This window comes from Thunnus maccoyii, chromosome 8 (assembly GCF_910596095.1).
Source record: "Thunnus maccoyii chromosome 8, fThuMac1.1, whole genome shotgun sequence".
NCBI lineage: Eukaryota > Metazoa > Chordata > Actinopteri > Scombriformes > Scombridae > Thunnus > Thunnus maccoyii.
In genome coordinates this window covers 13,500,006-13,513,219 of record NC_056540.1, presented here as the reverse complement: position 1 = coordinate 13,513,219, position 13,214 = coordinate 13,500,006, and the positions used below count along the sequence as shown (strand labels likewise).

Sequence of the window (13,214 nt, the reverse complement as noted above, 5' to 3'; positions counted from 1 at the left end):
GTTACACCTCTTACAAAATTAATACATTCAGATGAAATACTGGTAGTGAATTGAAAATAATTTTATTAGCAATTTGACCAGTAGCAAATGTGACAGGCAAACAGTGAATGCTAACAGTAGCAGTTTATAGCCTAAACCCAGCAGTCATAATTGAGAAATAAAAGACTGTTGACTTGACCATTTAGAATTAGACCTGAAATTATTGTACATGTTCAGTGCGGTTAGATACTTGCAGCATATCATATTTGTGTGTCTCACAGGTTGAAGATGATTCTTCGCATACTTCTACTGTCCACACTCTGTGTGATAAGTACTGGACAAGGCCTGGGCTTACGGCCAATGGGTAATGAGACCTACAAGGTTATACTGAAGGCACTCAAGGAGGAATTTGATGTCCCTGTTGCAGACAGGATGAAAAATCAACAGTCAGCTCTGGTCAGAGTGTGGAGAAATAGGCACCAATATTCCTGAAGTGATGACAAAGAGTCCATTTTGTGTAATGGGAAATTTGTGGTAATGAAGTCTGCTATCCCGGAACTTGTTAAGAGAGGATTTGAAGCCACTAAAGGTTGTAATGCACGAAAAGTAAACATCAGACTGAGTGAGAAGTACTTGGGATGAGCGAGAGCTGTTCAACAAGCATTGGATTTATCCAGAAAGTGCCAGTTGCTGGGAGCAAAATTTCCAAACAGGCCATAACAGATTCAAGAAAGACACCAAATTGACCTACTTGACATGACAGGATGGAAAGTTACACATGGTAGAGCAACTTACAAAGCCTTTAATTTTCAGAAGTTTTGAGAAATGTTTTGTTTTCATTATTTCAAAGATTAAGGAGTAGAACATTTGCACACCTGCAGATCGACAGGATCCACCATGGGTGGACAATAGTTGAACAAAGAACTCCCACACACTGTCTTCTGTGCTTGCAATTAGAGGAGATTTATTGGGAACAATGTTTCAGTATGCAGACCTTCATCAGGTTATTTTTGAGAGATTATTTCAAAGATTGAAAGATGTATGTATGTTTAAAATATATATGTTGACTTAAGATATGCAGACATCTTTTATTTACATGGTTCAAACATAGGCTACTATTGTGCTTATTGAGGATAAATAATACTCAGTTGTTACTGACCTCTTGTTACTAAAACAATACTTTGCGTTGTTTATTTGTAAATATTTTAATCGTTGAGCAAATTCATACCGAAGCTTTTGTATAGGGTTACTATGACTGGTTATAAACCTTTCATTACAAAAGTGACATGACAATGTTTTTGTCCATCCTGTGTTTTTTTGCACTTGTCTTTGTGGTAAAACCTTGAAGAAATCAAATAAAAGCTGCAGATTTGTATTATGTTTGTCGTCATCTGCTCATATGCAGCTCTTACAACCCTTAGCTGTTACCCTGCTGATACTAATTATGAGTCCATAATTTAAAAACGTTATGCATCCCATAGAACTTAACTTTAAGTTTTATCCAAACCTTTCAAAATATAGTGAATATGTCAGGCCGAATTACAAAGAAACTTGTAGAAAATGATGCAAAATGCAAAATGTTGGGTGGTCCCCCTAAGATGAGACTGACATTGCTATACATTGAGACCGACATTGCTATACGTAATAACGTTAATAAGTTGCTATTGTACTTCACTGTAAGTTTGGACAATAGGAAGTTATTAAACTTGCTTCGTCACACAGTGCTGGTTCTTTTTGTGTATTTTGACATTGGTAAAGCTGTTTTTAGACTTTGTGTGTCTAGTTTTTGGAAAGAACCACAACTCACTTTAATTTTAACCTCAATAGTGCCTTCTTCTTAAGTACACTATGAACCGTGACACTTTTGCCAATACATACAGGTGTACCCAGACAGTGCTGCAAACATGTTGGTTTCACCGTATCCGATGCACGACTGAGCTGGGTAGGTGCATGGAACAGAGCCCTCATGTCTCCAGGACAGGCGTCTGTTTCCTCCTGAGCAGACTTATTGGCACATATTAACTTAAGGAGACTAGAATGAGGAAAGCACCTCTCTATTGCCAGCATTGCTCCACATTCTTTTTTTATTAACAGTCCAAATGCACACACTTGACTAAATACATGGCTTGTTAACTTTTCTTACATTGCTGTTACCTGCTTGTTCAAACTGAAGGACACAAGGATGTTTGTCCTTATCATGAAACAAAACTACAGACTAGGTTTTAAATTAACCTAATGATAGAATAATGGGTTCTACTTTGTGACCTCCTGTGACTATTTTTGTCCACATAATCTTTTCCTCCAGCAAAGTATATAGTGTTGCCTTTAGCTTACTGTTGCACGTGTTGCTGTCATTCTTTATAAATGTGTTTAAATACTTACAGGAGGAGATGTCAAAAAAAGGGGACACTTTCTCATTTTTGGTTTTTAGCAGCTTTATTACAATAAAAACAGAAATGCTATATTTGTGAAATGAAATGTCAAAGAGGAAATACAGTCGCATTTACAAGCAATAAGCATTTAAAGTGTTGAAATTAACATTTTAACAATACATTGTGTAGCACAAACATACAGAATAAAGTATAGTATTTTGCAAAGAGTATATATAAAATTGATATTTCAAATTATTCAGTACAAAAACCTTCTTTTCCTACCCATGTGATATGTTATTAAATCATATTTTACAACTCATATTTATGTCTTGATTAAATAAAATAATACAATAAAATAACTTAGTATAAGATACGTGAGATAATTATGTTCTAACATGGCTTGACAGATAAATCAGTATTTTGCAGTAATGTGTACAATATTTTTTGTTTTGTTGTTGTCATCCTGTATGTCTGTAAATGTTCACTGCAGCTGTGAGAGAAGGTGGGTGCAGTCCCCAAGTCTGTCCAGCTCCTCCAAAACTTCAATCAGCCTCTCAACCCTCTCTGACGGAAGCACGGCCCCTGCGTTGTTCCTGAACTTCTTCCTCAGACTCTCATTGGTCAGTGGGTTGCGCCAGTGACCGTAGAAGGTGTCACAGCGTCCCCTCAGGATGTCTCCCCCAACAAGTGTCACCTGGACTTCGGCATACATGCGGTTGAAATTAGCTGGGTTGTCGTGGGGATGCTCCACAAGAACACGGCCCAGCAGAGCTAGCAGGTCAGGGCGCATCATAGCAGCGGGGGTGAAGGACTGCACAGTCACCTCGCCATCCAGGAGAGCGCTGCAAGCATTGAACTGAAAAGAGTGACGTGCCTGGTGCTCAGATTCAGGGAAAGGCCTGTTGATGTATTTTGATTGGGGGACTCTGAGCAGGATCTCCTGAACTTCAGCTGGGGACACAGTGCCATGGTCACCCCCCACAAGAAGCTTATGGACCGAGGCTGCAGCATCTGCCACCCAGTGCATCCCCAGATGTGCGGGGAAGCGCTTGAAACCCATGTCCTGTTCCTCTAACAGGAACATATGGCCATTATCATCAGGTGACCCCAAAGGCTGCGGCACGTAGTCTTCATAAAAAGCATTGAAGCCGGCTACGCCTGGGACAGCATCAAGGACCAGTGGACTCGCCTCTAGGCCTCGAGAGGCCAGGAGAGCGGCCTCCAGCCCCAAACGTGAGGCATTACCGATGTGGAGGGGTTTGGACTGAGTGGCAGCATTAGCCATTGGGGCTCCAGACAGAGAGGCAGCAATGGCCAAAGCATGACTGCTGCGGGAGTGATCCAAGGACAAGAGGTGAGCACAGGCTGCTGCACTTCCCATAGTCCCCACCACAGTGGGAGGGTGAAACCTGGTGATGATGAAGACAGATAGTCTTTAGTGAGGGTTGGGTTTACATTTCCATCACTATGGTTATAGCAGAGCTGCGTACAAACAACTTCTCTTTTACACATGCAGAGACAGCTTATTTCAGGTGTGTTAAAGGAAAAAGAATTTTAGTAATTGAAGTATTTGATAAACAAGCAAATAACGTGGTGGGTAATTTGACTTGGTGTAAACACTTGCCAAAAGGAGCCCTCTGTGATATTCTCCTCCACATGGCTAATTGTACGAACACTACCCACAGAGCCTCTGCTGTCCCGGAGATGAACATAATAACACGTCTTTCACAGCTCATTGACACCACTAAAAGACTGCATGTTACACTGCACCGACCTCCTTGTAAACCACACTACAGAGATCAGCAGAGTCAAATATGGATGGGCTTTAGACTCATGTGGATACTCCTTACAAAATATAGAAATAAGGACAGGCTTTATATCCATGAAATGATCACTTACGGAGACCAAGTCCAGTACAAACCCCACAATGTTGCTAATATAACTTAAAGTACCTATTTCTGATATGACTCATGTTCTGAGGTGCTCACCTCTTGGGGATGTTGTGGGCCTCATTAGAGAACCTCATCAGCCGGCCCTGGATCTCTATGCCGACATTGAAAGCCAGCAGGAAGTCCAGGCCACTAGGTTTGCTATTAGCAGGCATCATGTCACTGAGAGCTAACACAGCAGGAAGGACTGCTCCTGAGGGATGAGTGGCAGGGTGCCATGTATCATCAAAGTCCATGGAGTGAGTCTGTGGCAAAAAGGACACATTTAAAAAAAAATCAAATGGAACAATAGCTATCAAGTCCCTAATCCTCACTGTGGCCGATGTATTTAATAGGAAAATCTGAGTCTCTTTAATTGCTATGACAGGGTTGAATCATAGAGGGCAAAGGCTGGCTGCAGAAATGGGCTCGACACCCTGGTGACTTATTTGGGGAACGGAGGCCAACTAGTGTTTGCACACATAATGTTGGAAATTTCTGCAGAAGGGTAATTCCCATTCATTCCTCCTGTGGTTGGCTCTCTAGACTGTTCCATGTTCAGTAGCTGTAGTTTGGTTGCGGTAATGGGTTTATGGATTAGTGCATCCGAAATTGTCTAGCACACATGGGACAATAGTGACACATCTGTTCCACCTATTTATACTCACTGCCACTCCATTAACAAAAGCTGCCAGTGTCGGGGAGAGCCTGGTGCCCTTGCGTCCGTACACAGAGCTGATGTCATCAGGGGCGTACATGTTCTGAGGGGAAGAGAAGCAGACAGGTTAACATAATGAATTGTTTCAAGGATATTTTTATTGCAATGTTTTAGTCAGATATTGTGTCATCATACACACACAGACATATACTGTGAGCTTTACTTTAAATTTAAATTAAATTAAACTCTGGCTCATCACTCTTCAGTTGATGAAAGCTGAATAAGTTTCTTCGTCATATTTCATTAAACATAAAAATCCCCTCTCTGTTCCCAAGTTATATGACTAGATATATTCTAATAATAACCAGTGTTTTTTTTCCCTTTATCACATCTGTCCACACACAACCTTTGCACTGACTTATGACTACTGTTTGTAAAAGGTCAGGTATTAGCTTTCATCTGTCTCTACTTATATCGGATAAGACCTTAATAAAAAGTTATTCCTTCTAATGATTTCTCTCCCCTCGGCTCACCTGGCAGTGCTGCAGGGCCAGTTCAAACACATCTGTCGTGCTGCCAATCAGACCAACTCCAACGCTGTCCAGCACCATCCTTTTACTGCGGTGGAGGACTACAGGGGACAAGTGCTGAGGCTTTACTTCACTGATGAACCTCCCAAAGCTGGCTGTGACTGTGTCCTCATGGGCTGGGTAGTTAAAGACTGTATTGGGAAAAATTAGCAAAAATAGCGAGAAAGAGAAGGAAAGAAGTCGGGAGTTAGTAAAGGAGAAATTATTAGTTTCTTTGTCTGAATAAGTAGAATTTATGTATGTAACAGCTTACCTTCCACTGCAGATTTATGCAGTCCTCTCACAGTGCTCATTGGTCTAATAGTTTTCTGCAGGACACAGAGTACAGAGAGTCTCAAATCTATTTCAGGTTGTTGGTGCGCTCAGATATTTTCCTTGTCAGACACGGATCTAATTAAATTTTAGTATACATTGGCATCACTGTCATGAATATTGCTCATTCTGTGTGCCTCTGTTGAAAGAGCTATTGTACAGGTGAGGTGGTGTTGTAACAGGTGTGTATGTGTAATCTGCTCAACATTTAACAAGAGCTACGTTCTCCACTACCATGTATACAAAAAAAATGCTATAGTGTGATTGTAGAATTTAACATTAGATCTTTCACTAGATTGAATAAATATGCCATAAAATTACTTAGTAAGGCATACAAAGTGATGTAGATTCATATTAATCTAAGTAAAAATGCCTGCAAAAGTATTCTGAATCTTTACCTGTAGTGTGGAGATCATGGCTGCAGTTTTTCTCAAGTTGTTTTTCTCTTTTCTCTCTCTTTGATACAGCAGGATTGCAGTCAGCAGATGGATACTGATGTTGGGTTTGAGTTGTACCTGCCTTATATAGTTACAATGGCTATTGATATTGACTGGGAAGAAACAAGGAAGGGCAGGCTTATCCATAACAAAACCCTAATGAGTTTCCTCAAAGGAGGAATTTCCATGTAGTTGGCTTACATCGTCGTCACAACAAACATCCCCACCCTCAAAAAAGGAGGAAGAAATAGTGAAGTTTTATTATTGTAAGTAAGTCAATGATGTCATCTCTCACGTTGCAGATTGTAGGTGAGTGTGGGGGAAGTTTCATGAACTCCTCCTACACACAGAGTCTTATTTATGACCTTTCATCCACACTCCAGAACAACTCCACACTTCATTTCTCCGAAGAGCTTCACCAGGTAAGACCTTATTTCCAGTGTTATTGATTGTGTTTTGTATGTAGGCTTCAAAATGCAACATAATGAACAGTGAAAAATAACAAGTTTTTTTAAACATTGTCTAAATAATTGCAGTTACAGGAAAGATGTTCTATTGCAGAATAAAATTATTAGAGAATACCAAAATCCCAACTCTTTAAAAAGTGTATCTGACAGTACCTTAGTATGCTGCGCTTGTCTTTTGTGCATATATCAATATGTCAGTTATGGATAAAATGTTTACTTATGCGATACCAACTTATAGTAACTATATTAACTATATATTAACTTATAGTAACTTATATTAACTATAGTCATTAGAGCAGGAACGTTGAATATAGCTACTCTTCTGTGTCTCTTGCTGCTGTTACACTACAACAATGAGTTACCCTACTTATGAGTGGGCAGGGCCAGAGACTCTCAGGTTTATGGGGGTGTTTCAGGAGATAAGACAAAAACGAGCCTGATGGAGAGTTTTCCAACTTTTTAACTTTTCTGACTTTCACTTGAATATATATCCATATATCCATTAATAACATCTAATTTAGTTCATAGGACCAGCAGTCTAATTTTTTTTATCTGTGGTTCACATTTACATTCCTAAATGTGTTATCATATCTACTTTGTTTTTAATTTAGCTTCAGATTTGTTCTATGGTGTTTTTGTAAAATGCACTGATTAGAGTATTTATCATTCACTAGCCACTAAGAAAACCAAATTGTTCTTTCCAACCACAAACAACATGTCTCTGTCCACTTAACTTGCATTCATATTTTTGCAACATAGTGATACTTATAATACTTTTTTACCTTGGTAAATGTGCTGTAATAAATCAATCAAGATGATTCTGAATTAGTCTTTTTGGTGATATATGTATTTGGTATTGCAATTTATCCATAATGGAAAATGTACCAAGCATATATATTCATAGATAAGTTGTTTGTGTCATTTGTTAAATTACATCCTTTGTTGATTTTTTTTTTCAGCAAAAGTGCTTTTTGACAACATAGAGACTATGACTACATTAGATGGCTTTCCGGCCAGTTTCTATGGCGAGCCGGGAGTTTTAGGCATGTTATCCAATGGGATCAGTGCATTCCTTGTACTTCTACAGAACTTCAGTACAGCACACACTGGCATCGCACCGCAAGGGGTGGAGAACATACTTGCAGGTAAAACTTGTAGATAATCTGCTTTAATAATATAATATAATAAAAAAGTGTAAACTTGTCTTAGTAATTTTAATTTTATGTTTTATTCAGGTGTTCATCTCATCCTGATTGGTGGTATATGCCAACTGTTGGCTGGCCTGCTTTCCTTCCGAAAATACGATCATCTGAGTGGCACTGCCTTCATTGGCTATGCTGCTCTTTGGGGCAGTTATGGTGCCACTCGGATTTACTTTGGTGCAGTAGCTGAAACTCCCACAACAGAAACTAACGTATCAAGCAACATGCTGCTGAATGACACCACAGAGACCCCAGTTTGCTATTTATGTCTGTCCATTAAAGAGTCAGCTGTTGCTGGTCTCGTCCCCTATATCCTTCTGTCCTTTCTCCTCGCCTTTTGCTCTGCCACAGTCAACTACATCATGCCTTTTGTTTTTGGGGCAATCACAGCCACTTTAGTTTTTGAAGCAGTGGTTCTGATGGCAGGTTCTTGGGCTCTGGTGGTCTCTGGGATTCTCGAGTTGCTCATTCTGATCTTCGCCATCTACGGTTCAGCTGCACTGCTTGTCAAAGGTCTGACTCAGCGTCTGGCCCTCAAAGGCTTCGGGACACCCCTCTTCAATGTTCTGTTGCTTGGTACCACCAACTCAGCAAGCACCCAGAGCACTGGCCAAGAGAAGAAGAAAAACACAAAGTATGCAGAGCCAATGGCATTGGGTTTCTTCAGTGACACTGTTGCACCCTTCATCTTCGCCTTCTACAGCTTTGGGTACATGAAGTCCTTTGGCTTGGGTGCTGCATGGGTGTCAATCGTCTCAGTCGCCCAGCTGTTCTCCAGCTACTATGCCCATTTGCGCCAAGATTGCTACCACACTACAAAGTTTGGTCTTCATGCCACATATTGGCTGATCAAGGCTTGGGATGAGTTTGTGGCATCTGCTCTGATTGTGAAGGACAGTGAAGTGACCTCAGGGAGGGAAATGATGGTGGGAGACTGGTTCTTTGTGGTGGCAGCCTTGGTGCTCTGTTGTGGAAGCCTGAACATCGATGTCCTGGAGCTGATCCACAACATGCTCTTCGTCCTGCTGACAGTCTCCACAGTCCCCCAGATCCCTCTCCAGGGATACTACATTTTCTTTGGTGTAGCTTGCTCTCTCTTCTGCGCAACCTCCCTGTATGGTACCTTCTCACGTCTCATCAACACTATAGCAGAGAAGTCTCTCATCCCTGTAGGACCACAGCCCGTCTCCACTCACCAACTGAAGAAGGCTTTGACGTGTGGAAGATCTGAACAGGGAGACCAGGAGGTGTTGCTCCAAATGGACCACACTTCAGACGCCCTGTTCTACCTGTCAAATGGGGTTGCAGCTTTCTCGGCTATTCAGGCTGCTGTTTCCAGCACAAACCCCTCCTTCCTTCATCTGACTGTCCCTTGGGTCCTCATCTCTGGAGCTATCATCCAGGCCTATGTCAGCCGGCTGCAAGTCGCAGGAGCAGGCAGATTCGGATCAGTAATCTCATCAATCTATGTGGTAGTATGGGCCACCTGGACCTGGTTTAGGTTTGCAGGTATGTGAGTACAAACATGTGGTTCAATGCAGATTTCTTTCTGACAGATTTACACAAAATTCTAATCACAAGTTTTTAATTTCTAGGTAAACTGCTTCAGTTTTCTACAGAGGCTGCTTACGGTTTTACAGCAGGAGCCATTGCTCTCCTGGTCATTAATGCTTTCCTCATGGTGATTGGTAAGGTTTATCATATTATTTTTAACAGAATAATCATTTTATGTTGGTTTTTTTTTTTTAGCCATTTGTAATCCTTTCCATTGTTTATGTCAGCTGCCTATAGGAACCTGGTTTTGCTGTTTCTAACAGCAGTCATGGAGGTTGTACTAGTCTGTTTCCTGCTTTCCACCCTTCAGCGACTGCCATACCAGCTAGAAGGTAAGTATAGACAAAGATTCATTCAAAGCACATTTTTAAAAAACATCCACATTGGAATTAAAACATTGTGACAACTTTTTCTTCATAGTGGCCATGCTTGTGCTGCTTTCTATAATTTGTATATATGGAGCTCTGGCGTCAATGTTGAACTGCATCTTCTCACAGAGAGTGTTACCTATGGGCCCTCCCTTCTTAAAGGTAACCAATCAAAAGACTCTTATTGTATTTCCTCTTTCATTCTATTGTGATCCGCTGTAAACTAAATATTTTTGTATTTTCCCTCCCTCTGTGGCCTGTCTTAGGAGAAAATGAAGCAGGAGACTGCTCCAGAGCTACACTGTCCTGAGGCTAACTCTCGACTCACCAGTGGTCTTCTGGAGATCGCTGGCCTGCTGGAGAAAGGCGGAGTATGTGGCATTCCCACAGACACTGTGTATGCCCTGGCTGCATCCTGCAAGAACCCTCAGGCAATAGAGAAAATCTACAACATTAAAGTAAGAATGAAAAGTGTCATGTGAATTAAATCCAATGTCACCATTTTGTGCATGATGTGAAAGTCATTAACCTGTTGTTTATAACCCGTAGGACAGACCAGCGGAGAAGCCCATCTGTATTTGCATTTCTAGTGTGGAGCAGCTGGTGGCAGCCAAACCTCCCTTCAGTCCTCTGCTCTGGGAGTTTATGAGGAACGTGTATCCTGGAGGCATCAGCTGCATAGTGAGCAAAGGAGACTGGCTGTTCAAACTGGGTAAACTAGCCAAAACAGCAGCAATTTTGTTCTTCTTCTAACTTCATTATCTTAGCATAAAAAGATGGCAGTCACCTCATGTTTTAAATGTTTTAATTCATCTTGTGTAGGAGTGGGACCAGCTTATGACCGTGTTGGTACCAACAACAGCATCATGATCCGTGTCCCTGACCACACTGTGACTGGCCACCTTTGTGACATCACTGGACCCCTTGCCATTACCTCAGCCAATCCCAGTGGAGAGCCAGACAGCACCCACCACAGCATGGTCGTCAAGTAAGAGTCTTTTCTGACAACTCTACTGTACCAAAGTCCTCATACATGTCTCCTGTTAACTGACACACTTTGTATTGACATGAGATTTGAAAACTGCTTTTTACAGAAGATTCATCTCAGTGTGTCAGAGTAACAAATGTGTGCTTTATCAGTTTATTACAATATATTCTGACCATCTGTTTTGTCACAGCCGACTAGGAGAGAAGATCCAAGGGGTTCTGTGCGATGGGGATTCTAATGAAGTTGTTGCTTCCACTATAGTCAACTGCCTGAGGATTGATGAAGGTACAATGCAGAATCTTTTCCAGCAGATTGTCTCTGTTTTTGCTTTAACAGACACTTTCTAATTCTTACCTGTCTTCCTCTTTCCACAGGGACAATCACCATTGTGAGAGAAGGCTGTGTCCCTGCAGTAAAAGTCAGACAGATCTTTGACAGAGTGAGAAACATGATGGGTGAATGTTAGAGAGCCAATTTCTCTCCTTCAGAGAGCCTCTTCACTCCTGGTTCCCTATAAGATTAGCTTCTTCAGCTCCCGTATTTTCCTTCCACCATCTCAAGGACACTTTATGAACAATATAAGATTGAGTGAAAGTGGATGTCTGCTAAGCATAGAATTTATTTGACATGAAGAATCTTTGCAAGAACTTTGATATTTAAGTTTGTTTCAAATAATATCGAACAATCTTCATAGAATGACTGTTGTAAAAGGTTAATGATTCTGTAAATATGTATTTATACATTTAAATTATACTGCACACTTATCTGAATTTTAAGGGTGCGTCAGAAAACGTATGTACATATGTGTGGACATATGCCCTGTATGTATTTAAGCTCATTGTGCATTCTTGTACTGTTGAATTTTGTGCAAATAAACTTATAAACTCAAACTTATACATTTATTTGACTGATGTTGTGAAACGTTTGTGTCCTAAATTAAAAATATTATAATGATATAGCTGGTACACTAAGTTTCAATATATTTAGTTTTAAAAAATATATATTTCTTAGGGTATTACTGCCTTTATTCAACAGTGGACAATTGAGAGGTGACAGGAAACAAGGGATACGTTTTGGGGGAATGCAACATGCAACACAGGTCCCAGACTGGAACTAAACTGGGATTGTTGAGATCACAGTGTTAATATTATGATATCCATGTGTTTTGAAGTAGAATGAAGAAATATTTTTTTATGACTGATGGGGCACACCTAGTTCAACATTAATGAAAAAGATTATTTTTTATACTATGTTACAAATAAGAAAATAAGGGCAGAGTGTAGTACATAGTCTGAAGTGCAATAGTACGCACAAACAGCTGCATTCTTTCTATTTACGCAATAATTGATGGGTCCAATCCAATAAAATCTTACTTGCACTAATTGCATGTATGGATATGACATTACAAGATAACAGAAACCTAATGACATGGTGCACTGCACGTGCCACATAGCAAAAAAAAACAACCCATAATGTCTAGTACATACAAGGTTTTACTCAAAATGTGCCAAGACATAACATGATAAATTGATAAAAGACAATTGCATGCAGATTTGTATTTCTTTTTTAATTGCGTAAGTCAACAAAATGGCACTGTTTTCACTAACTTTATGTGCAAGCTCTGTTATATGAATTCTGAAAGCTGACATTAGTCCCTTTTTATTCATTTCCAATGTCAACATGCTCATTATGGTATTATGTTTTATGTTTATTTTACTGTAAGCCAGGCTTCACACTTGGTGCTGCAGAAAGACAGGTCCGACTCAGTTTGTCTCTTTTTTTAAGATGTTTTGGATACATTTTGTTGTAAGTGATATGATTATACAAGTGTGGAAATTCTGTAAATACATTTGCTCTTTTCAAAAAGCTCAGTTTTGGGGCTTTTTTTTCCAGAAGAATTGCATTTTCAGGGCTATTGTGCTGTGTATTAAATTACTCCACATACATCACCTCTCCTCTTTTGTTTGTTGAATTGTGTAGACTACCACGGTGAGAGGTGTGCCAACAAAGCTGAGCAACACTGGAATTTCCTTGCATACAGTCTTATGAAGATACAATAACTTTCAACAATCAATAGACATCACATAGCTGTCCTATATGTATACTGTATGTCTGTGTATGTGTATATGATGTGAGTATGTATAATATGTGTGAAAAGGCGCCTGGTTATGTATTAATATGGGGGCGCAAACTTGGAAAGATACATAATTTGGGAAGGGGGTCTGTGGGTCCTTCTCCAGAAAAAAAATTGTGATTTAAAACAAATTTCCTGCATTTCTACATCATCTAACCTCTTGGATTAAGTCAAGAAACAGCCACCTGCACTAGTCTAGATTAGTTAGATTGAGGGTGCTATGAA

The 13,214-nt window shown here is 40.2% G+C and overlaps 2 protein-coding genes across 2 annotated transcripts; one reads left to right on the top strand and one right to left on the bottom strand.

Annotated features, from left to right (window-relative positions):
* Nucleotides 1-2,832: 2,832 nt before the first annotated feature.
* Nucleotides 2,833-5,911, bottom strand: LOC121902387 (cis-aconitate decarboxylase-like). Its single transcript, XM_042419670.1, has 5 exons — nt 5,781-5,911; nt 5,471-5,658; nt 4,948-5,040; nt 4,340-4,545; nt 2,833-3,760 (listed from the first exon to the last, which is right to left on the bottom strand). The coding sequence occupies exons 1-5, from the start codon at nt 5,818-5,820 to the stop codon at nt 2,833-2,835; spliced, it is 1,455 nt and encodes a 484-aa protein (XP_042275604.1). The 5' UTR covers nt 5,821-5,911.
* Nucleotides 5,912-7,731: 1,820 nt separating this feature from the next.
* On the top strand, nt 7,732-11,639 carry si:ch211-153b23.3. Its single transcript, XM_042419556.1, has 10 exons — nt 7,732-7,888; nt 7,979-9,454; nt 9,541-9,633; nt 9,727-9,831; nt 9,920-10,029; nt 10,134-10,325; nt 10,417-10,579; nt 10,690-10,855; nt 11,046-11,140; nt 11,230-11,639. Exons 1-10 carry the CDS (start codon nt 7,732-7,734, stop codon nt 11,319-11,321), a joined length of 2,649 nt encoding a protein of 882 aa, XP_042275490.1. The 3' UTR covers nt 11,322-11,639.
* The last annotated feature ends 1,575 nt before the right edge of the window (nt 11,640-13,214 follow it).

What these genes read in the sequence shown, in the direction of transcription:
- LOC121902387 (XM_042419670.1), bottom strand. Translation starts at nt 5,820, where the DNA reads ATGAGCACTGTGAGAGGACTGCATAAATCTGCAGTGGAAG. An exon ending in TGGCCCTGCAGCACTGCCAG is followed by an intron (nt 5,041 to 5,470) that starts GTGAGCCGAGGG and finishes TCTTCCCCTCAG; the next exon opens with AACATGTACGCCCCTGATGA. An exon ending in GCCCACAACATCCCCAAGAG is followed by an intron (nt 3,761 to 4,339) that starts GTGAGCACCTCA and finishes CATCATCACCAG; the next exon opens with GTTTCACCCTCCCACTGTGG.
- si:ch211-153b23.3 (XM_042419556.1), top strand. Translation starts at nt 7,732, where the DNA reads ATGACTACATTAGATGGCTTTCCGGCCAGTTTCTATGGCGAGCCGGGA. An exon ending in GACCTGGTTTAGGTTTGCAG is followed by an intron (nt 9,455 to 9,540) that starts GTATGTGAGTAC and finishes TTTAATTTCTAG; the next exon opens with GTAAACTGCTTCAGTTTTCT. An exon ending in TGGGCCCTCCCTTCTTAAAG is followed by an intron (nt 10,030 to 10,133) that starts GTAACCAATCAA and finishes GGCCTGTCTTAG; the next exon opens with GAGAAAATGAAGCAGGAGAC.